Raw genomic sequence first — 23,964 nt, forward strand, 5'->3', positions numbered from 1 at the left:
CATGGTTCTGGTGGTCATATTTCTGCTTGGACCTGTGAAAAGGGGTCAGTTCTCTGCCATTATGGAACTTCCCTTGGATCTGTAAGCTTCAATAAATCCTGTTCCTTCCATAAACCGTGTCTGGTTTGTAGGTTCAGCTCAACAACGTGAAGCTGACTGTGACACTTACTTACTTATAAGGTCTCATGTAGACCAGGCTGGCCTTGAACTTACTATATAACTAAGGATGACCATCAAGTGTTAGGATTATACAAGTCTGCCATCAAGCCTGACTTTTACTAGCTAACTTTAAATGGCAATTTTATTCGTCTACTCACTTTACTTCCTGACAATCTTACTTTCCTGACTATTAAGTCTCACTGAACAACTTTTGAGAGACTAACCAGTGTGCCCCACAAAGATCAGCATTAATACAAGACCTTTATACTTATATAGTGGCAAAAGCCTGCAACTTCTCAGTCAGCCACATTCATTGCATGTATAAATACCTTACAAATGAGCTTTCCTATGTACATATATACATGTACATATATATGTATATATTTGGTATTGTGGTAACATTCAACACTGCCCAGTAGTCAATTTACATAACAGTGGGAGGGCTTGGCGTAGGTGTGTGACATTTGGTTCCAGGAAGTCACTATTCTTTGGCTTTTCAAAAGGGCCAAGGTAAGTCACCAGCTCAGCCAGTGACTTCCTGCTATTGAACCAATTCATGTTTGACGGAATAATTGATCATTTTGGGGGAGACTTAAGTATGAATGCTCTCCTTTCTCCTTTTCTGTATTTATGGCAAATATTCCACACTCAACAGTTTCTCCAGCATTAAAAAAAAAAAAAAAAAAGCAGCCATGCGACGGATGTGTGTGTCACCTTGTACCAGAGCCAAGCTAAACTAATCTCTGTATCATTCACATTTTTTAATGAGATAGAGAGAGGAGAGAGCAAGGGAGAGGATTCATGCACCAGGGCCTCTAGCCTCTGCATTTGAACTCCAGACACATGCGCCATCTTGTGTGCATGTGTGACTTTGCGTGTCTGGCTTGCATGGGTTCTGGAGAGTTGAACCTGGGTCCTCAGGCTTCATGTGCAAGCACATTCCCTGCTAAGTCATCTCTCCAGCCCTCATTCACATTTCAGTATTTCTGCTGCTAAAGCAAGCATTTGGATTCTCCTTTGAAAAAGCAGACAAACCATAGGCTCCACAAAAGAAGTGCTCATAATTTACACAATGCAATGAGGCACAGCTACCTTAAGGTAAAAGGGTTTACTTGGATTTAGCAACATTTGTTAAGGAAAAATGTATAATAAATACCATTCCAGGTATACACACACCCACACACCCCTTCTTTAATCTTCAGAACAGCTTTCAGAAGTAATCATTTCTATTTAACAGTAGAGGACACAAGCCTTGGAAGGTTAAGTCATGAGGTTATTATGAGCACAGGAACCTAGATCTGACTCAAAATCCATAGTGCTTTCTACAAGACCACAGTTATATTTACTCAGTTTCAGTCCTAATCAATAATATAATAGCACCACTAACATTTTATCTAGCTTTCATGTGGCATGCAGCATGCCAATCAATTTATGTATATAATTTCACTGGCACTTTCTTCTGCTTTTAAATATTTTATTCTTATTTGAGAGGGGGGAAAGAGACAGAGAGAGAAAATGGGCATGCCAGAGCTTCCAGCTACTGCAAACAAACTCCAGATGCAAGTGCCACTTTGTGTATCTGGCTTACATGGGTAGTAGGGAATCGAACCAAGATCCTTTGACTTTGCAGGCAAGCACTTTAACCACTAAGCCATCTCTCTAGTCCTCATTTGGCACTTTCAATCATCCCTTTGAGCTAGGTTTACCAAGAACAGTTGAGGAAATTGTGTTTCCTAAAAATTCAGTAATGGCTTTGTACCTGGTGAGGAAGGCCAGTGTGTGAAGAGATATGTCTAATTTTGGAACCCACACTCTTAATTTTCTACTAGATTGCAGAAAACTCAACTCTAATTCTGGCTCTAACTAGGCAAGACATTTGATAGTTCTGTCTCAATTTCCTTGTTAATTAAATGGTAGATATTGTTACTGGTCCCAACCTATTTCCAAGATACTTGAGTTAGATAACATGAAAATCTAAAAGCTTTCAGAAGGGAATTGTTGTATAAATCTAGGCACTGCTGCAAATTTCACTCAGATCTTCCTGGCTGTACAATCATAAGGGATTTAGCTGACATCATTAGCTCTCACACATCCTCTGAAGTGGGTAGTAAGTATTATTATCTCTACTTATCAAAGAGCTGAAGCACAAAGAGATGACGTAATTTGCTAGCTGGTGGCAAACCTGGGAATAAAACCCAAGATTTCTAACTCCCACTACTTATGTTCTTATGGCAAATTCTATTTCTCTATTTGAAAGTTAATTATAAAATAGACAAGGGTAGAAGTATGACTAGGTCCACTTCAAAACAGAGATTAAATACTTACAGAAATTAAATTTTCTACTGCAGTGATTAATGTAATCTCTAAGGTTCTTAATCTTCATATTCTACAGAATAAATGAAAAGAATAATAGTTTCCATTTCCTTAGAATAGACCTCAGCTTTTTGATATGCTCAACTAACTCGTTACTAACCAAGGGTTACAAAACTAGGTAAATTATTAGCTAGTTTCAACTGGTGAATGCATAAGCTTTCATGAGGAACATGAAACATTAATATTAAACTTTCACTCATAAAAATCAGAAAGAAGGGCTGGAGGGACAGCTTAGCGGTTAAACGCTTGCCTGTGAAGCCTAAAGACCCCGGTTCGAGGCTCGATTCCCCAGGACCCATGTTAGCCAGATGCACAAGGGGGCGCATGTGTCTGGAGTTCATTTGCAGTGGCTGGAGGCCCTGGCACGCCCATTCTCAATCTCTCTCTCTCTCTCTCTCTCTCTCTCTCTCTCATTCTCTGTCTCTCTAAAAGAAATAAATAAAAATCAAAAAAAATCAGAAACAATCATGAAATATACCCTCAAATCATAAATACCTAATGCAGCATATAATTTTGTTTAGAAATTATTCTAACATACCAACCCACCATACCCTGAGCTCAACATTCAAGTTTCAAAGCCTGAAGCATAATTAAAATAATAACAGAAAGTACACACACCCATCACAGATCACTGTCCTCCTCTCTGGAGTGCAAACTTTAGGGTACTGTGTTCCATCCAAGCCTGCAACAGATACATGAGAGCCTTAAAGTAAAAGAAAACGTGTGACGAGACCATGTATGTCTTCAATTCTTTGGCTTAAATGGGGAAGGAATGTTCAGTCATTTGTCCTAATTCTCATTTCCTAGAATAACACAGTAAGTTTTCAATTATTACTAGTTTAATAATAACATATTTTAAGAAAACAGAGTATAACAATCACGTTAGGAAGGAAGGAAGGAAGGAAGGAAGGAAGGAAGGAAGGAAGGAAGGAAAAAGAAAATTGTTATCAAAATTAAGTTCTAGGGCTGGAGATGCACAAGGTGGCACATAGGTCCGGAGCTTGCTTGCAGAACCTGGAGGCCCTGATATGCCCATTCTCTGTCTGTCTGTCTCTCTCTCAAATTAATTAATTAATTAGAAATAAAGTTTTGAAAAAAAAATTCACATTTTGAGATTACCTCAGGAACGAGAGGAAACAAGAGAATGAAATTACTATTCAGAGTCATAGACGAGTCATTATTACTCTTGACTGAATCACAGACTTATAAACAAACAAACAAATAAATCTGTCATTTTATTAGAGGGACAAAAACTAAACCATAGGAATCAAAGAGTTATTTAGCCAGGCATAATGGTGCATGCCTTTAATCCCAGCACTCAGGAAAAATCAAAAAAGAAAAAAAAAAAAAAAGAGTTATTGTATGATTGTCAAGAGAATTTGCTTCATGGGTGGAAGGCTTAAGATATCTAAATATTCCTAGCCTCATGCTCTGAGGAAAAGTAAATGACATGGAATTTGAGATTTGTCAGAGGCTGTGTTCTTACAGTAAGCCAGCTTTAAAAATGTTTGTCTTGGGGCTGGAGAGATGGCTTAGTGGTTAAGCACTTGCTTGTGAAGCCTAAGGACCCCAGTTCGAGGATCCATTCCCCATGACCCATGTAAGCCAGATGCACAAGGTGGCACATGTATCTGGAGTTTGTTTGCAGTGGTGCCCATTCTCTCTATCTGACTCTTTCTCTGTGTCTGTCATTCTCAAATAAATAAAAATAAACAAAGAATTATCTTTAAAAATATTTGTCTTGGGGCTGGAGAGATGGCTCAGTGGTTAAGGCACTTGCCTGGAAAGCCTAATGAACTGAGTTTGATTTCCCAGTACCCATGTAAAGCCAGATGCACAAAGTGGCACATGCATCTAGGACTCAGTTGCAACAGTTGGAGGCCATGGCATGTCCATTCTCTCTCTCCCTCTTCTTGCAAATAAATAAATTTTTAAATTTATTTATTTGAGAGCGACAGACACAGAGAGAAAGACAGATAGAGGGAGAGAGAGAATGGGGGCGCCAGGGCTTCCAGCCAATGCAAACGAACTCCAGACGCATGCGCCCCCTTGTGCATCTGGCTAACGTGGGACCTGGGGAACCGAGCCTCGAACCGGGGTCCTTAGGCTTCACAGGCAAGCGCTTAACCGCTAAGCCATATCTCCAGCTCTAAATAAAATATTTTTAAAAATTTGTCTTGTGTTCTATAATTAAAGCCAACACCATCTTCTGTTGGCCGGCTGTCCTAAATTCTTTTGCACTTTGATATCAATGGGAATCACCTGGGACCTTGTTAAATTGCAGACTATTAATTGGAAGATCTGGGCTGCAGCCCGACCAGCTCTTGGCTGGTGTCAGGGCTACTGATTGATAGACCACACTTTTAGTAGTGGATTCTAAGGAATGTCCAAACAGAAACAACCCGTACCACACGTTTTTCAAACTATACAGCTGCTACACAGAATCTACAAGAAAGAAATTATTCTGGAGCCCAAACTCTTGTTTTTGTTTGTTTGTTTTTTTTCTGAGGTAGGGTCTTGCTCTAGCTCAGGCTGACCTGGAATTCACTATGTAGCCTCAGGATGGCCTCCTACTTCTGCCTCCTGAGTGCTGGGATTAAAGGCGTGCACCACCACGCCTAGCTTCTACGCTTTTGTTTTTATGATTTTTTTCTTACCATCTGGTTGGATACCCAATATAGTACCTCAATAAAGAGCAACTTTCAATAACATTTTTCGTACTGACAATTTATTGGAGCGTGACTGATAAGAGCTCATATAGATGAACATAAAACTCCAAGCCTTTTGTAATGAAAGACTTGATTTGAAATAATTTTTTTAGATGTTATGTCAAACACTAATGAATAAGTGACATTTACAAATCATTTGTAAGATAATCACTTGGGATTAATAGCTTTCATTTTCCCCATAAAATAAATAGCTCACTTAACTCTATTTAAGCAGGAGGAACAAAGCCTCATAAAAATAAAAGTCATGCCCATGGCACAGTCATGATAGTTTTTTTTTGTGAGGAAAATACCAAGATTAGGAAATAAAAAGTATCTGAGAACTATGTTACTGAATTTGTCCTAAAATTTGGGAAAGAGTTCAGGGGAAGAGAACAGCTAGAAAATTAAGAAAAACTTTAGATGGAAAAGATTAAACACAGAGAGTCCATTCCTCATTAGAAAAATCAATAAGCCCCACAAAATTTCATTTTCAAGTTTTCAATGGTTCCTCTTCATATTAGTCCAACCTGCACCCTAAAATCCAACCAGCCATCACAAAAATTAAGTTGGCAAGAGGCCTAGCTGGCTATACTTCCTGCCTTCAATGCTGTTCCAGTCACGAAGGTAAATTGTATGATGGAAGCAGCCAGAGTGAAGGGAAATGGCGTCTCTTCCCTAAGGCCATCTCTTTCTCTGCTCTTGGCTGGGGTTGAGATGGGGTCTCAGCGCTTGTGTGCGCTCTTCAGCCCCATGACAGTGAAGGTGGCAGCAGTCAGCTTCTCATAGACAAGGAACATGAGGGCCGCAGTGAGGACTGTCTGGAGCAACTTGGCTTCCAGGCCTTTGTAGAGTCCCATGATTCCAAAGCGCCTAAAAAGGAAGGTTAGAAAAAAAAAAGTTTTCGTTGTGAAATTCAACTACTGTGTCAGAGAAATACACTGTTCTGGTTAGCTTCATTTTGAAAGGGTTTTTCCTTTTGATCAAAACAAGTGACCGAGGATTTAGATTTTAACACAGACTTCTGTTGTTAAGTGCTTCTTTAGTGGCATTCAAGGACTGATGAAGCTTAGTATTCGTTTTTATAGTCCTTATTAATTAGTGGAAGGCTGGCAGTATCCCACTAATAGGATGCCGATCCTGAAATCTTCTAAAACCATCTTCATGCCAAAACCTGAGAGCTCACTAAGAAATTTAAAGTTTGACTACATCCCAACTTATTATTTCAACTTAACAGCTCCAAGTGGTTGGAAAGCTGTTGATTGGTTTTGATCATTTTAACCTCATGAGAACTAGGAGAGAAAAAAAAAAGCTATCTGACTTTCAGACCTCCCATACATTCCATCCTCTAGCCCCGCTAAAATTTAGTACGCCTTTCTAAATCATCTAAAGAGCTTGTTAAAATACACATTCGCTGGACCCATTCCCAAAGCAGGATTCATTAAGTTTGGGACAGGACTCAAAACTCTGCATTTCTAATAAGCTCCCAGGTGATGAGGAAGAGGATGCCAGGCAGCCAGCCTTAAGACCAGCCTTTAAGAACCTGTTGGAGAAGGTTTGACCAGAACCCGAAATTCAAAGCAAATGGTCTTGCCAAACTTATTTTGCCAAGAGTATATTAATCTCTTATGCTTGTTCATCAGCAACTTCAACATGTGGACTGAGAGGTTAAAATTAATCAAGTGTTACAATTAGAAGCTATTACTACATGGTATAGTATTTGCTGTGCAAAGACCTTTCAGGGGGAAATCAGGTGATAAACAGGAAGGACAAGACCAGACCCACAAATTTCTACTTCACTGCTATATCTCTGCTTTCCATGGTGAGGTCCAGACACATCAGAAACACCAGGGTTTAGAACCATTTTGTCAGACCATTCCCCAGAGAGAAGGGATCAGACTGCTTTCATTGTGACAAGCACCCAAGCACCTCAGGTGATTGTTTTTTTTCTTTTTTTTTGAGGTAGGTTCTCTCTCTTGCCCAGGCTGGCCTTGAACTCATGGTGATCCTCCTTTCTCTGCCTCCTGAGTGCTGGGATTAAAGCTGTGTGCCACCACACGTGGCCTTTTTTTTGTTGTTGTTGGAGACTTGTCTCATGTATCCAATTTAGTATATACTTATGGATGACCTGGAACTTCTGAGGCTCCTGCCTGATTACAGGCATGTACCACCATGCCCAGTTTATGTGGTACTGGGGATCAACCCAGAGTTTCATGCATGTTAGGCAGACACTCATCCACTGAACCACACCCCAGCTCAGCTGTCTTATTTCTAAGAAAGGTCATAGGATATGGCTTCTATATTATTTTCTTTTCTCCTACCCCTCCTCTTTAAAATTTTTTTCCTGGTGCTAGGGTTGAACCTGGGGCCTTGGACATCCTAAGTCCACTAAGCTACACCTCAGCACTGGAGGGTTCTCTTTCTTAAGGAATTCTATGTATTTTTTAACTAACAAGGAATAAAGACCAAAAGTTTTCCATAACTTTCCAAATTGCTGTGAAATTATATTGAACTCACCAGGCATGGTGGTACATGCCTTTAATCCCAGCACTCGGGAGGCAGAGGTAGGAGGATCGCTGTGTGTTCGAGGCCAGCCTGAGACTACATAGTGAATTCCAGGTCAGCCTAGACTATAGTGAGACCCTACCTCAAAAAAAGAAAAAAGTATCTACCTCTTAGATGGCAGAATTTGATACCTTTTTCTGGGCATAGTGGCACATGATTTTATTTCCAGCACTTGGGAGGCAGAGGTAGGAGAATGACTATGAGTTTAAGGCCAGTCTAGATCTACACAGTTCCAGGTCAGCCTGGGGTAGAGTGAGACCCTACCTTAAAAACAAACAAAAATTATACTGAATTCCTATACTGAGAAGACCTGAGCCCAACATAGAAGGGAGAAGGTTCTGAGGCTGCTGCTGTTAGTGAGAAGCAGCACAGCCAATCACTCTTCGTCAAAGGAGGCTGATGAAGAAAGAACAAGGTGTGAAGCATGTACAAGAACAAGGCTCACTTGACTCGCTGGTGAAGAAGATAGAGAACATTCCGAAGACTCCCCAGTGTTCTGTTTTCTGGATTTAGTTTATGACGTCCAAACTGGGGAAGAAAAAAAAGATAATTACTATCTATCACTGTTTCCTTTATCCTTAAAAAAATATTATTTATTTGCAAGCAGAGAGAGAAAGACAGAATGGGTGTGCCAGAGCCTCCAGCTACTGCAAACAAACCCCAGATGTATGTGCCACTCTGTGCATCTGGCTTTACATGGGTACTGGATAAACTGAACCCGAGTCATTAGGCTTTATAGGCAAGTGCCTTAACTGCTGAGCCATTTCTCCAGCCCTGTTTTCTTTACCTTAATTTCTACTTGGGGAGAAAACTATATTGGGAGTAATATCTTATAGCATACAATAATAAAAATACCAAATTAGTACTATAAATTTTATTAATCCTCCATTTTCCAATTAAATAAGCTATAATAAGAAATATTTTTCAATAAAGCAAGCATGAATTGGCTTTGTTCTTGTTTTTGTGTGCTGGGGACTGAACTCAAGCCCTCAGAAATGCTAAGCATGCACCCTATAAGCAAACTATATTCCAGCCTCAAGAATTTTCATTTTCACATATAACTATGGGAAAAATTCTGACTCCAAAGGAGGGGAGGACCCCAAACATGCCACGCCAATAATATTGATGGTATGGTTTAATAATGTTCAGTTTTTCAAGTAAGTTCTGATAAACACTAATTAATCAGAGTGTCTGTAGTCTACACTTTAAATTATGTTATATTATAAGTGTTAAAACATGTATATGAATGCTAGTACATTCCTTTCTAGTAAGTACCAATTTTAAAAGAATATATTAGCAAAAAAATGCTTCTAATGAAAAGAGGTAATTTTTTAAATGGAAATACTTTCACTTATCACCACCCTTTTATCTAGCAATAAGTCCTTCAAATTTTCTTTTTTGTAATTTTTTTTTAATAAGAGAGAAAATTGCACACCAGGGCATCTAGCACTACAATTGAACTCCTGATGCAAGTTCCACCTAGTGAGCAAGTATGACCTTGCACATTTGTGTTACCTTGTGTGTCTGGCTGTGCTATGGGACCTAGAGAGTTGAACAAGGCTCCTAAGGCTTCACAGGCAAGCACTTTAACCACTAAGCCATCTCTCCAGCCCAACTCCTTTAAATTTTCTCTCCCAGATTGTGTGTGTGTGCACATGCTAAGCAAATGCTCCACCACTAAACTGCACCTAGCCCCAGAATGGATTCTGAATCTGTTTATAACCTATCTCTCCTCTCCACTGTTGCTACCTTGGGTCCAGAACACCATGTCCTCACTGGATTATTGAAATATTCTCCTTTCTGATTAGCCCCCATCTTCCTTAGCTTCCGATCAATTCATCACATGACAGCCACAGGGATCTTCCAGAATTGTACATCAGAACACACATTACTGTCTCACTTAAAGACCTTTAGAGGCTTTCTACTGGGCTCAGAATAAAATTGTCCTGGCCATATTCTTGGCCCCCAGCATCCCTGCAAACTCTTCCAGTCTTATCTGCACAAGCCACTCCCAGTCACTGAAGGATCCTAGGAGGCAGCAAGCTCTAGGCACATCACAACCCCTCTTTTCCTGGAATGTACTTTTCTCCCTCCACTCTTTGTATCGCTGAGTCTTTATCTTCCTGTACATTGTGATTTCAATATGCCTTCTCAGAAACCAATATTACCCATCAAGCTTCCTTATTACTCTTCTCCAATAAATCAGTGCTGTTCATCTCAATAGCCTTTTTTTTCTTCAGCTTGTAATTACCTATTTATTTATTTGCTAGCTCTTTGAGGACTACTGTACTTACCACTGTGTACTCAACTTCTCACATGAGTAAGTGCTTAAAAATACTTAGATGAGTGGGAGGAAGAGGCAGGAGGATTGCCCTGAGTTTGAGACCAGCTGGGGACTACTGAGTTGAGTTCCAGCTCAGCCTGGACTAGATTGAGACTGAACCTCAAAACAACAACAAATATTTGGATGAATAAATTACTAGATGTATGAAAAAACTGAAATTTAAAAGGTCTTTGTAAACACTGAATCATTACTTACTCCTGAATGAACTAAGAGAACTAGTCTCTGATTTTGTAACTAATAGTATGCCCAATACTCCTAGAAAATCAAAGTGAATGAGAAGAAAACAAATTTGTTTCTTTAGGTCCTCATATGGGTTTTCCTACATCTGAGTTTTATGAGATACTATGTTACCTAAGAAATTCAAATGTAAACTTCATTCCACACTAAAAATAAAGCCAAGTGACTGGCAGCCTCGTTAGTAGAATATCAAACAAATGGAAAAATGTATATATGAACACTCTGATATGCCAACCAACCTGTGTATTTTGGAATGCCATTGGACTTAATGCAGAGAAGTTCAGTACTTACCCTCAGAATCGACTGTACTGTCTGCATGGGATAAGTGACTGTAGTGGCAATTGCTTTGGCTATTGCACCGATGATGAACACATCCAAAGATGAAAGCTGGAAAGCAAAGATGAAACCATTTCAATCCAGACAAGGCATCAGAGGCCATCAGTTAACCGCTTTCAAAATATGAGGTTACCTTCATTCGTTTCTTTAAAAGCTGCCGCTTTAAGCCTTCATAGAACATGAACTGGATGGCAGGATTGAAGACCAGCAGCAAGGAGGGAAGTGTGCCATTCCATAAGGCCAAGATTCCTTCATCTCGGGTGATCTGGTGAAAAGCATCTAGGCAAGAAATCAGGCCTTTGAAGAGCACATGGCAATGCCCTGACTAGAACAGACAGGGGAATTCTGTTCTAATGTGTCAGAATGTAAACCATCCTTTTAACAGTGACACTTTAGAGCAAATTAATAGGTAACTACTTGTTTGTTTGTGTTGAGACCTTGCTGCTATATAGTCCAAGGCTGGCCTTAAACTCTGGATCTTCCTGCCTCAGTCTCCCAAGTGCTGGGATAAGATGCACTGTATGTAACTACCTTTTGACAATCAAGTAGGATGTCAACCTCAATCACAGGCAGCTCTTCTGACCACCTGGGATTAGAATGTTGAATTTTCACCACCTAGAACTCTGTATTGCCCAGAATTATACATTGACAACCAAAAGTTTCACAAAAAGGTTCACTATAACAAAAGATATAATCTCTTCCTGGAATGCCCTACACAGGATTGGATTTATAAGAAAACCACTGCTCTGGTTACAAAAGAGATGCATGGGAAAGAAGACTTTGGAATGTAGTACTATTAAGCAACAGAAGCTTGAGGGGTTAAATGGAGGGTGACATAAGAGGGAGTGGTAGCAGGATAGTAGGAGGGGTACACTCTGAACATGTAGGTGGTTGCCACTAAGTAGTCAGGCGTGGTGGCCCATGCCTTTAATTCCCGTACTCGGGAGGCAGAGGTAGGAGGACTGCTCTGAGTTCAAGGCCAGCCTGAGACTACATAATGAATTCCAGGCCGGCCTGGGCTACAGCAAGACCCTACCTTGAAAAACAAAACAAAATTTAAAAAAATAGAAAGGAAAAAGAAAGCAGAAACTTGGCAGTATGTGGTGTACACACCTGTAATCTCAGAACTTGGAGGCAGGCAGGAGGATCAAGACTTAAATAGGAAGAAGCTTAGCTTGGCATGGTGGCTCACACCTTTCTAAAATTTTTATTTATTTTTATTTTTTAGATGAGAGACAGAGAGAGAATGGGTGCACTAGGAACCCCAGCCTCTGCAAACAAACTCCAGATGCATGTATCCCCTTGTGCATCTGGCTTATGTGGGTCATGGGGCATCAAACCTAGGTCCTTTGGCTTTGCAGGCAAGCACCTGAACTATTAAGCCACCTCTTCAGCCCATGGCTCACACCTTTAATCCTGGCACTTGGGAGTCAGAGGTAGGAGGATTGCTGTGAATCTGAGGCCACCCTGGGACTACATAGTGATTTCCAGGTCAGCCTGGGCTAGAGTGAGACCCTAGCTCAAAAAATAAAAAAGGAAGTTTAAAGCCATGTCAGATAGTAACCTGGTATCTTTATCCAAAGATAGCATAAAGGACAAAAAGGTATAACATTCAAAAACACTAACTTGGCTTCATGTAGTGGTATGTACCTACCAGCAGAAGCTGAGGCAGGAGAATTATCATGAAATTGAGGACAGCCTGAATCTCATACTGAGTTCTAGGCCAGTCTGAGAGCCACAACAAAACCCTGTTTGAAAGAATCAAAAACCTTAACCAAACCAATGAAAACAAATACTTAGTTTAGGGGTACAGCTCAGTAGTAAAGTGGCTGCCTAGCACATATGAGACTCTGGGTCTAATACCCAGCTTTGCAAAAACTTCAACAAAAGCACTACCCTCCTTGGGAGCAGTGTGCATTTCTCCCAGTCTTGGGCTTGTCAATGGGCAAGATGTGCAGAGAGGCCTGAAACATGCTTGCACAATCAGGTGTATCTTCTCAGGTTCCTGCCATGGCCATGAGAAGACCACATTCAGGGCAAGTCCCAGAAAGAGGAGGGAGACATGTGAAGCAGAAACTCCCAGATGCAGACAGCCTTGAAGAGTCAAGGAGGTAACAAATATTTACTGATGGTTGCTGGGATTTGGGTGGCCCCCCACATAGCTTTATTGTGGAAATAGACTACGGTTCCTCTGGACCTAGGGTCACTTACCAATAATGCCTTTGTAGTTAGTGGGTATAATGTCTTCATTCCGAAATTTTGCTCCTTGAAGCTTCAGTCTCGTGTTTACCACCCAGAGTGGAGTCGTTAGCAACACATTCACCACTCCTTAAAAAGAAAGAGAGACAAAAGAAAGTAATGTTATCTATTAATCTTTGCTACTTTAAAATTATACCAATATTCCATTATACTTCTACTACTGACTGCAGGCAAGGTGTGTCTTTGTGACTGGGCACGACACATGCCACTATCATTAGAAGTGATTGAGTCTGGAAGCCTGGCTGATAGCAAGATGGCTGGCAGCAGCATCTCTTCACATGAAAAGGGGAGTGAATTTCCTTAGTTATACAACAGAGAACAATTGCTTGTCTTCATCTGATTTTTATAGCACCCAAAATAGTGACTTTGGTCTGGGGCTAAAGCTTGGTGATGGTGTACTTGTCTAGCACATGCAAGGGCTGCTTTAATACTTAGCACTGCAAAACAACACACCCCCCCCAAAAAAAAACAAGCCAGCAATTTTGATATAGTTTTAATAGCTTCAGAGAAGAGAGAACAGTTTATGTAAACCATGCTAAGTCCAGACAAGATAAAGGAAAGCAAAAGTGCCAGCTCTCACACAGGATCACAAGATTTTCAGTGAATAGGAGCTGGTACAATGGGTGATAAGTAGGAGAACATGGTGATATTTCAAAGTGCTTCAACAGGACCAAAGATCACAGAAGAGTTCCTCATCACTTTAGAGAATTAGGACAGGCAGGCAGCAGGCAGCAGTTATGATGTATCACAAAACACCCGAAACAGCTTTGCAAGTGTTGGATCCTTACAGGCCTAAGGATGGGTCTTGGCCCCTAAGGCCGCCTCAGTCAGAACAGCAGTGAGCCAGGTGCTTCTGTGAAAACACATGGTCCCAACTTAACACCATCTTGAGATAATAAATGGCTCCTCATGAGTCCTGAGATGATTAAAAATAACCCATAAAATTATAAGCAAGTGCCTGACATATGCTTTCTCTATACTTATGTCTACACTTTATAAATACATGTAAAACAAAGAATAAGCAGTAGGTAAGTATACTGGAGCTGGCTGCCTCTTGCTGTGTCCTCAAGAACAAAAGAGAACAATCCTAAAAGAGTATTTTTTTTAGCTTTTTAATATTTTATTTATTTATTCACAAGCAGGTAAAGAATAGGCATGCCAGGCCCTAGTACCATTGCTGTAAAAAAACCCTCCAGATCCATGTGACACTTATGCATCTGGCTTTACATAGATACTAGGGAATCAAACCCAGGTCATAAGGCTATCCAAGCAAGTATCTCTAACCACTGAGACATGTACTCAGCTCATGTCATTGGTTTTGGTTTTAATATATCTCCCCGCATCCCTCTTCTCCCCCCCTTTCACTTTCCTTTTTTTTCTCAATTTTTATTAATATTTTACATGATTATAAAAAGTATCCCATGGTAATACCCCTCCACTTCCCCCTTTGAAATTCCATTCTCCATCATATCCCCTCCTCATCTCAATCAGTCTCTGTGAAAGAGTATTTTTGTTGTTGTTACAAAAGTCCTTTAGATAAAAATAGAGAAAGAATGTTTGATTTAAGGAATCTCTAAACACTATATAATAAACAATTTAGCCAAGGACGAACCTGATGAAACAGCCAAGAGACTCAAATTCTCTTTTCTTTTGTTGCACAATTGGAAAAGTCAGATATTTTTTCTGCCTATATTCCAGGAGCACTATAAGAACATATTTTCAAAACAGAAGGCTATCTAATTACTAGTATCTGTTATTTCTATAGATTCACATAATTCCAAGAATCATCTTTAGTTAAGACTATATTCAAACATTATCACGTGAGGCACCGATCACAATCTGAAAAAGCCTTGCCAAAAAGGTTTCTTGCTGTTGTCTCCTCCACACGCAAGCCCAACAGACTGCCCCCCCTTTTTAAATGCAAGAGAGCAAGAGAAAGAAATGGAGAGAGATAATTAATGTGCTAGAGCCTCCAGCCACTGCAATGGAACTCCAGATGTACGGGCCACCTTGTGCACATGTGTGACCTTGCATGCTTATATCACTTTGTGGGTCTGGCTTACATGGAACCTGGAGAGCCAAACATGGGTCCTTAGGCTTCACAGGCAAGTGCCTTAACCACTAAGCCATCTCTCTAGCCCTTGGTTTTTCGAGGTAGGGTCTTGTTCTAGCCCAGGCTGACCTGAGATTCACTATGTAGTATCAAGGTGGCCTTGAGCTCACTCTGATCCTACCTCTGCCTCCCAAGTGCTGGGATTAAAGGCATGTGCCGCCAGGCCCAGCTTCCTGCTGTCATTTTTATATTTTTATTTTTTTTATTTGATAGAAAGAGGAAGAGAAAGAATGAGAAGAGGGAGAGAATGGGCATGCCAGGGCCTCTAGCCACTGCAAACAAACTCCAGATGCATGTGCCCCCTTGTGCATCTGGCTTATGTGGGTCCTGGGGAATCCAACCGGGATCCTTTGGCTTTACTGGCAAACACCTTAACTGCTAAGCCATTTCTCCAACCCCTGTTGTCATTTTCAAAAAGCCAGTATGGGTTTTCTCAAAATAAATAAAAACTAAAAAGTCATGGTTCCCCATAATCCAGGAGAGAAGGTTATCAAAGCATGCCCGTGTGCCAAGTTCAGAACAGACAACTAGTTAATGCCTCAACAGAGACATCAACATTTGGAAAAATTAGACTAGAAAGTGCTACTGGGAAGTTTACAGGGTTTTTGTTCTTGTTTATTCATTTGCTTTTGAAGAGAAAAGAAAGATAGAATGGCTCAGAAGTAAGTTTCATAAGTTCCCATGGATACTGAAGAAAGGAAAGTGCGCACACTTTCCCAAACAAATGAAGTATGTTGCCTATTACACCTATTATTTAGAAATTAGAATATCCTTCATGCTCTATTCAAAAGGTGGGTATACACAACATACTTAAGAGGCAATGCAGCCAACAAGACAGTTTAGCCATTATTTAAAATTCCATTTTCATGTCCCCATTATTAACACAGCTAAAGACTGAAAGAAATCTAAGGACAGCCTCAAGTACAAAGTGAACTACATTATTTGAATTAGAGAATACAAAGTCCTTATAAAAAACATTACGACCCAGCTATAGCACTCCTAGGCATATATCCAAAGGACTCATCTCATTTCCTTAGAAGTATGTGCTCAACCATGTTTACTGCTGCTCAATTTATAATAGCTGGGAAATGGAACCAGCCTAGATGTCCCTCAACTGAAAGTGGATAATGAAGATGTGGCACATTTATACAATGGAGTTCTACTCAGCGGTAAAGAAAAATGAAGTTATGAAATTTGCAGAAAAATGGATGGACCTGGAAAGGATTATACTAAGTGAGGTAACCCAGGCCCAGAAAGCCAAGTGCCACATGTTCTCTCTCATATGTGGATCCTAGCTACAGATGATTGGGTTTCTGCGTGAGAATGAAAATACTTAGTAGCAGAGGCCAGTAAATTAAAAAGGAGTCATAAAGGGAAGAGAAAGGAAGGGAGGAGGATACTTAATAGGTTGATATTATATAAATGTAATTACAATGATTGTAATGGGGAGGTAATATGATGGAGAATGGAATTTCAAATGGGAAAGTGTGGGGGTGAGGAGGGAGGGAATTACCATGGGATATATTTTATAATCATGGAAAATGTTAATAAAAATTAAAAAATTTAAAAAAAACATTATGTATTTTGGGCTGGAGAGATGGTTTAGCAGCTAAGGTGCTTTCCTGCAAAGCCTAAGGACCCAGATTTGATTGTCCAAGTCCCATGTAAGCCAGATGCACAAGGGGGTGCATGCATCTGGAATTCGTTTGCAGTGGCTGGAGGCCCTGGCACACCCATTGTCTTTCTCTCCCTCTTTGTCTCAAATAAATAAAAATTTAAAACAAAAATTGAGAGTGAAACCCTACCTCAAAAAAACAAAACAAAAAAATTTAAAAAATTATGAATTTCAAAACATTTTATCTGAGGAGCTCAAGTACTTTCTTCATCCTCTAAGTCAAAATGGATGGAGAGGCACTTTATAACCACTATAATTTTATAAATTTTGGGGAAAAGACACCAAAAATACTTGACAATGTCAAAAACTCTACCAAAATTTGCAACTTACATAATCAAACAAAGAACATTTCACTGAGAAGGGCCAGTTGTGACTACTAATTCCAGTTTCTGATAATGACAGGCTGGAGACAAAAGAAAGCTACTTGTTAATGAGCCTGTGTAGAAAGCTCTTTTGCTAGTTCCAATCTGTAGATGTTACTAATTAATACTTTATGACTTAACTAAGAGCAGTAAATGATTTTTCTTCTGGTTTTAAATGGCTATGAATCTACATTTTTTTCATTAACAAATCATTTATAAGAAAGCAAAACCAAAATTAAGAGGTATATAGAATATAACTAAATACATAAAAAGGACTGGCCCATTCAGGTAAAGAAACCCAGGGAGGCCGGGCTTGGTGGTGCACACCTTTAATCCCAACACTTGGGAGGCAGAGGTAGACGGACGGATCACCATGAGTTGGAAGTCACCCTGAGACTACATAGTGGATTCTAGGTCAGCCCGAGCTAGAGTGAAACCCTACCGTGAAAAACCAAAACAGAAAAAGAAACCCAGGGAGCATCACCCAAAAATCCAGTGTCCTGATTACTTTTAAGTCCAAGCCCTTAGAGACTGAGGGGTCCTAGAAGAGGTTCAAATCTGATGCTTCTTCATCTGACTAAAGACCAGATCTACCCTGAGGGTTTTTTTGTTTGTTTGTTTTTTGTCTTTTTTGGTTTTGCAAGGTAGAGTTGCACTCTAGCTCAGGCTGACCTGGAATTTACTATGTGTAATCTCAGGGTGGCCTCCCTGAGGTTTTATAAACTAAACTACTGGGCTGAAGAGATGGCTCAGCAGTTAAAGGCGGTTGCATGCAAAGCCTGAGGGTCTAGGGTCCGATTCTCCAGTATGCATGCATCAGGAGTGTGTTTGCAGTGGCAGGAGGGCCTGGTGTGCCCATTCTCTCTCTCCTTCTTTCTCTCTCTCAAGTAAATAGATTAAAAAAAATTTAAAAAAGAAACACACTAAACTATCATGGAAAATAGCAATGGTACTACACCTGGACAAACTGTCACAAGCTGTTGCCTGTCTCCTCAGCTAACTCACTTTCAAACAGAATCATCTGCAAACCACTTTGGTCTTCAGGCCCATTCATTCCATCAATTGCCCTTTCTACCCCTCAAACATTACCCTCTCCCTATGGAGCATCTAGACCTCATGAGGCTAGTGAGTAACCACTCTTCTATGGTTTCTTCCAGTGCAAGTTAAATAAATTTGTATGTCTTTCCTCTTTTAAATGCTTTTTATTTTTATTTATTTATTTACTTATTTGTGTGAGAGAGAAAGAGGCAGATAAAAGAATGGGCATGCCAGGGTCTCCAGCTGTTGCAAACGAACTCCAGATGTGTGTGTGACCTTGTGCATCTGGCTTATGTGGGTCTTGGGGAATCAACCTATGTCTAGAATCAAACCTATGTCCTTTGGTTTTGCAGACAAACACCTTAACCACTCAGCCATCTCTCCAGCCCTCTTTTGACTTTTAATCTATCCATTATCAGTTCATTTCCCTAAAATTTTGTGGGGTGAAGAAGCAGGTGTTCCTTCATCCCAACATAAGAAATAACTGAAACACATCTGTTTATTTCTTAAATATTTTAAAATATATTTTTATTTATTTGAGAAAAAGAGGCACACAGAGTGGGAGACAGAAAGAGAGAGAGAGAATAGGCAAGCCAGGGCTTCCAGCCACTACAAATGAACTCCAGATGCATGTGCCCCCTTGTGCATCTGGTTTACATGGGTCCTGGAGAATCAAACCAGGATCCTTTGGCTTTGCAGGCAAACACCTTAACCGCTAAGCCATCACTCTAGCCCTGAAATCTTTCTAAAAAATTTTTATTCATTTATTTCACACACAGAGAAAGAGTGAGTATGAGTGCATCAGGGCATCCTACCACTGTAAACAAACACCAGATGCATGTTCTACTTTGTGCATCTGGCTTTACGTGGGTACTGGGGAACTGAACCAGGGATATCAGGGTTTGCAAGCAAGTGCCTTTAACCCCTGAGCCATCTCCCCAGACCCTACTTCTGAAATATTGATATGCTAATTGGCCAGCACTACTGGAAGTATGTACAATGACCACTGATATAATAAAATGGCAAGTCAAGTTTAATTTCTGAGAACTCAGGAGGCCGAGGATGGAGTTTTGTGAATTCAAAGCTAGCATAGTCTATACAGTAAAGTTTCACCTCAAAAAGCATCAACTGGGTTGGAGAAATGATTTAGCAGTTAAGGTACTTGCCTGTGAAGCCTAAGGACCCATGTTCGACTCTCTAGATTCCACATAAGCCAGATGCATAAAGGTGAGGCAAGCGCAAGGTCACACATGCCCACTAGGTAGTGCAAGTGTCTGGAGTTTGACTGCAGTGGTTGAGGCCCTAGTGTGCCAATTCTCTCCCCCCACCTAAAAGAAAATTTAACAAAAGCACCACCCCCAAAAGGGAGGGAGGGAGGGAGGGGAGGGATGGGAGGGAGAGAGGGATGAAGGAAGGAAGGAAGGAAGGAAGGAAGGAAGGAAGGAAGGAAGGAAGGAAGGAAGGAAGGAAAAGGAAGAGGGAAGCAGGCAGTAGGTCAACCACAGGTCTAACCATTAAACTCTCTAGGAAGGAATCCATTTTGCTATAGAAGATGTTAGACTTAGGGGTGGAAGACAGGAAATACAATTATTTATTTATTAAATTTTATTTATCTGTGTATGTGTGGGCATGCCAGGGCCTCTTGCCACTGTAAAAAAAGCATTAAATACTTGTGTCACTTTTTAGGTCCAATTTACATGTGTGCTAGGGAATAGAACCTGGGCCACCAGACTTTGCAAGCAAGTGTCTCCTGAACCCCAGGAAACACATTTTGAACTATTACAACAATGGTAATTAGAATTCAAAAGTTATGGGCTGGAGAGATGGCTTAGCGGTTAAGCGCTTGCCTGTGAAGCCTAAGGACCCCGGTTCGAGGCTCGGTTCCCCAGGTCCCACGTTAGCCAGATGCACAAGGGGGTGCACGTGTCTGGAGTTCGTTTGCAGAGGCTGGAAGCCCTGGCGCACCCATTCTCTCTCTCCCTCTATCTCTCTTTCTCTCTGTGTCTGTCACTCTCAAATTAAAAAAAAAAAAACTTTAAAAAAAAATTCAAAAGTTATTAGTAAAAACTGCAATTTCATAAAAATGGTAAGCATTTTTTTCAGTGAAGTTATCTGTAAGTTTCTATTTCCAAATTCTTCCACAGAGTGTTTATAGGTCTACTTCTGCAAAAACACAATAAATATTTCCAACTTTCCAACTGAATTTGAATAACAATAAAGCTGTTCCCAGTTCTCCTCAGAGAAAAGAAAACTGGTTCTACAGTGATAATGTGAACACAGGGCTCACAGGAAGAAGAGAAAAGCCTCTTCCAATTATTGTAAGAACACACACTTATTAAGACATAAAAACATGTTACAGAGAGAAACTTAAAACTCACAAAAGTAATTTCCAAGGAATTTTATTGCCATCAGAGAGAGATCCTCTAATCAGATAATCCAATCTTGGGCTGGAGAGAAACCTTAGTGGTGAAGGTGCTTGCCTGTGAAGCCAAAGGAACCAGATTCAATTCCCCAGAACCCATATAAGTCAGATGCACATGGTGGTGCATGCATCTGGAGTTTGACTGCAGTGGCTAGGGGCTCTGACGTGTCCATTCTCTCTTTCTTAGAGGTGAGACCCTACCTCCAAAATAAACAAATCTTTTTTTTTTTGGTTTTATGAGGTAGGGTCTCACTTTAGCTCAGGCTGACCTGGAATTCTCTATGTAGTCTCAGGGTGGCCTCGAACTCACAGTAATCCTCCTACCTCTGCCTCCTGAGTGCTGGGATTAAAAGCGTGCACCACCAAGCCCGGCAAAAATAAACAAATCTTTTATAATTTACCTTTTTTTATGTCTATGCTTATCAAATCTTTGCTAATTATAAGACAACTTGACAGCAACTGGCTTAGGGAGTTCTAAGCCTATCCAGCTGTCTTCCATCTGCCCACCCATTCAGCTGCCTGGACTAGGTCCTGCACCTTGCTTCTGCAGCTTGACTCAACCCTGAGGCTCAGCTCAAACCTGTGGTCTTACAACTTGGCTTTGCAGTAATGCTTCTGTCAGCAAACACCCCACCAAACTACCTCTTATCAGCTATTTGTTTCTACCTCCAGCAAGACTTCTCTGAGCCCCTTGAACATTTTGCCAGAGCCTCTTTAACCTTTTGTTGCCATTCTGTAACTAATGTGTAATCTGAGCATTAACAGTAGTAGTGTGAAGAATGAAACAAAAGAACCAGTTTGCCAACAGCCAGCTCTCAAGGGAAATGGGGACTACTTGACAAATTGTACCAACAAAACTGACATAACTTGTAAACATATATTATTCTCCAGGTGTAGTGGCTCACGTGTTTCATCCTAGCACTGGGGAAGCAGAGGTAAGACGGCCACGAGTTCAAGGCCAGCCTGGCTACAGAGTGAATTCCAGGTCAGCCTGGTCTAATACAGTGAGACACTGCCTTGAAAAGCAAAATAAAACATAATTATTATTAAACAAAAATTTCAACATAATGGAAAGACACATAGGTGTCCATCTGTGTTTCTGATGGAGTGCACATATGACAGCTACACATGCTCCAGAACTCCATCTCTGGTTATATATGTAAAGGCACTAAAAACAGACCATCTGCATACCCTTGCTCATGTAGCACTACAACAAGAGATGGAAGCAATTCGAATATCCATTAACATGAATGTAGAAACACAATGTGATATTTATATACAATGGAATATTATCCAGCCGTAATAAGGAAAATGTGTCAAATTCAAATGCTACGATATGGACAAGCCTTAGGGACATTGTACTAAGTAAAACAAGATAATTACAAAAAAGACAAATATTTATGATTTCACTTATCAAAGAGTCTAAAGCAGCCAAATTCTTTTTTTTTTTTTTTTTTTTTGGTTTTACAAGGTAGGGTCTCACTCTGGTTCAGGCTGACCTGGAATTCACTATGTAGTCTCAGGGTGACCTCGAACTCTCAGTGATCCTCCTACCTCTGCTTCCCAAGTGCTGGGATTAAAGGCATGCACCACCACGCCCAGCATTTTTTAAAATTTTAATTTATTTATTTAAGAGTGACAGAGAGAAAGAGAGAGAATGGGTGCACCAGGTCCTCCAGCCACTGCAAACAAACTCCAGATGTGTGTGCCCCCTTGTGCATCTAGCTAACATGGGTCCTGGGAGTAGAGCCCTGGGGTCCTTAGGCTTCACAGGCAAGTGTTTAACCGCTAAGCCATCTCTCCAGCCCAAAAGCAGCCAAATTCTTAAAGATGGAAAGTAGAATGATGGCTATCAGGGTCTAGGGGAGGGAAAAAGGGGAATTTATTCAAGGTGTAGACAGTCAGGTTTATAAGATGAAAAAGTTTTGGAGGTCAGTTTCACATCAGTACAAATATACCAAATATATATATATATATTTTTTTTTTCCCCCCTGGGGGGGGATGGTTGAGGTAGGGTCTCATGCTAGCTCAGGCTGACCTGGAACTCACTCTATAGTTCCAGGCTGGCCTCGAATTTACAGTCATCCTCTTATCTCAGCCTCCCAAGTGCTGAGACTAAAGGACTGTAGCACCATGCCCAGCTGCCAATATATTTATTAACTATTAATTTATCTTAAAATGCAACTTTTATATTATATGCTTTTTATCAAATTAAGAAAACATATTAGAAAACTGACTATAGCCTTCTAGCATTATTTTGTGCTAAAATAACCTCTTAGAGGACATATTAGCCACAAGATCAATAGTAAAATATAGATATTTCATACTCAGAAAACCTAGTTACCTGCAACAAATCCAACTACCAGATCTTTTCCAGTGGTAGAACGTTGACCTTTGACCCAGACTGCTTTGAGGCTATTAAAAGTGTAGAAATAGACAAAATTGGAGCAGCAGAGACTGGAAATAACTGGAAACCACCCTCGATATGGAGCCAAGCTAGGGAAAAAACACAATACAAAAAGTAAACGTCATGGACAAAAGCCACTGGAAACTGTCAGAAAATTCTACTATGGTTTAGATGTATAATGTTCCCAACAGGCTTTGAAATACCTAACGTGTTTGATAACTTGGTCTGAGCTAGTGGAGCTATTTTGAAAGGTTGTGGAACCTTTATAAGGGAGATCCTTGCTGGAGGAAGTGAGTTACTGGGGAAAGCCTAGAGATTTGACAGCCTGGCCCCACTACCTATCTGTTCTGAGTCCTGACTGCAAATGGAAGCTGTGTGACCAGCTGCCTCATGTTCTTGCTACCATTCCTTTCCTTCCCTGCCCTGATGGGCTATATCCTTCCTCACATCTTTCCTTCCTACCTCTCCCCTTCCATCCCTCTCTCCCTCCCTTTCTTTCTTTCTTTTGAACCAGGGTCTCACTGTAGGCTGGGCTGACCTGGAATTTACTCTAAAACCCAGACAAGCTTCAAACTCATGGTAATTCTCCTACCTTAGCCTCTCAAATGCTGGGATTGCAGGCATGAGTCACAATGCCTGGCACCCTTCTTGAACTAAGCCAAAATAAACCCTTCCTCCTTTCAGTTTCTTCTGTCAAGTATTTGACCACAGCGCACAGTAACACAGTCTTAGGAAGGTATAATCACTACTCACACATTGTCTCAAGGTTCACTCCTATGCTGGAAAGGACTCAAAAATCATACACACTCTTCAATGATACCAAAGAAACAACAAAAAATCTATGACCTAGGTACTAATTTCCTCCTTGAACTGCTTTTAGTGACATTAATATGCAAAACTAAAGAAAATTTCATCCTGGTTATTAGTAAACATAGTATTATTCACATTTTATAACAGGGCAAGAAGCTG

The 23,964-nt window shown here is 40.5% G+C and overlaps 1 protein-coding gene across 1 annotated transcript in view; it reads right to left on the bottom strand.

Annotated features, from left to right (window-relative positions):
• Positions 1-5,238: 5,238 nt before the first annotated feature.
• Slc25a17 (solute carrier family 25 member 17) overlaps positions 5,239-23,964 on the bottom strand; it is a 40,527-nt gene continuing 21,801 nt past the window's right edge. Inside the window, exons 4-9 of the mRNA XM_045152453.1 lie at positions 22,933-23,084; positions 12,931-13,047; positions 10,853-10,998; positions 10,675-10,770; positions 8,248-8,330; positions 5,239-6,110 (exon numbers count right to left, since the gene is read on the bottom strand). Coding sequence (XP_045008388.1) covers positions 5,963-6,110; positions 8,248-8,330; positions 10,675-10,770; positions 10,853-10,998; positions 12,931-13,047; positions 22,933-23,084 — 742 coding nt within the window. The 3' untranslated portion in view covers positions 5,239-5,962. The remainder of the gene's footprint in view (positions 6,111-8,247; positions 8,331-10,674; positions 10,771-10,852; positions 10,999-12,930; positions 13,048-22,932; positions 23,085-23,964) is intronic.

This window comes from Jaculus jaculus, chromosome 6 (assembly GCF_020740685.1).
Source record: "Jaculus jaculus isolate mJacJac1 chromosome 6, mJacJac1.mat.Y.cur, whole genome shotgun sequence".
NCBI classification, from domain to species: Eukaryota; Metazoa; Chordata; class Mammalia; order Rodentia; family Dipodidae; genus Jaculus; species Jaculus jaculus.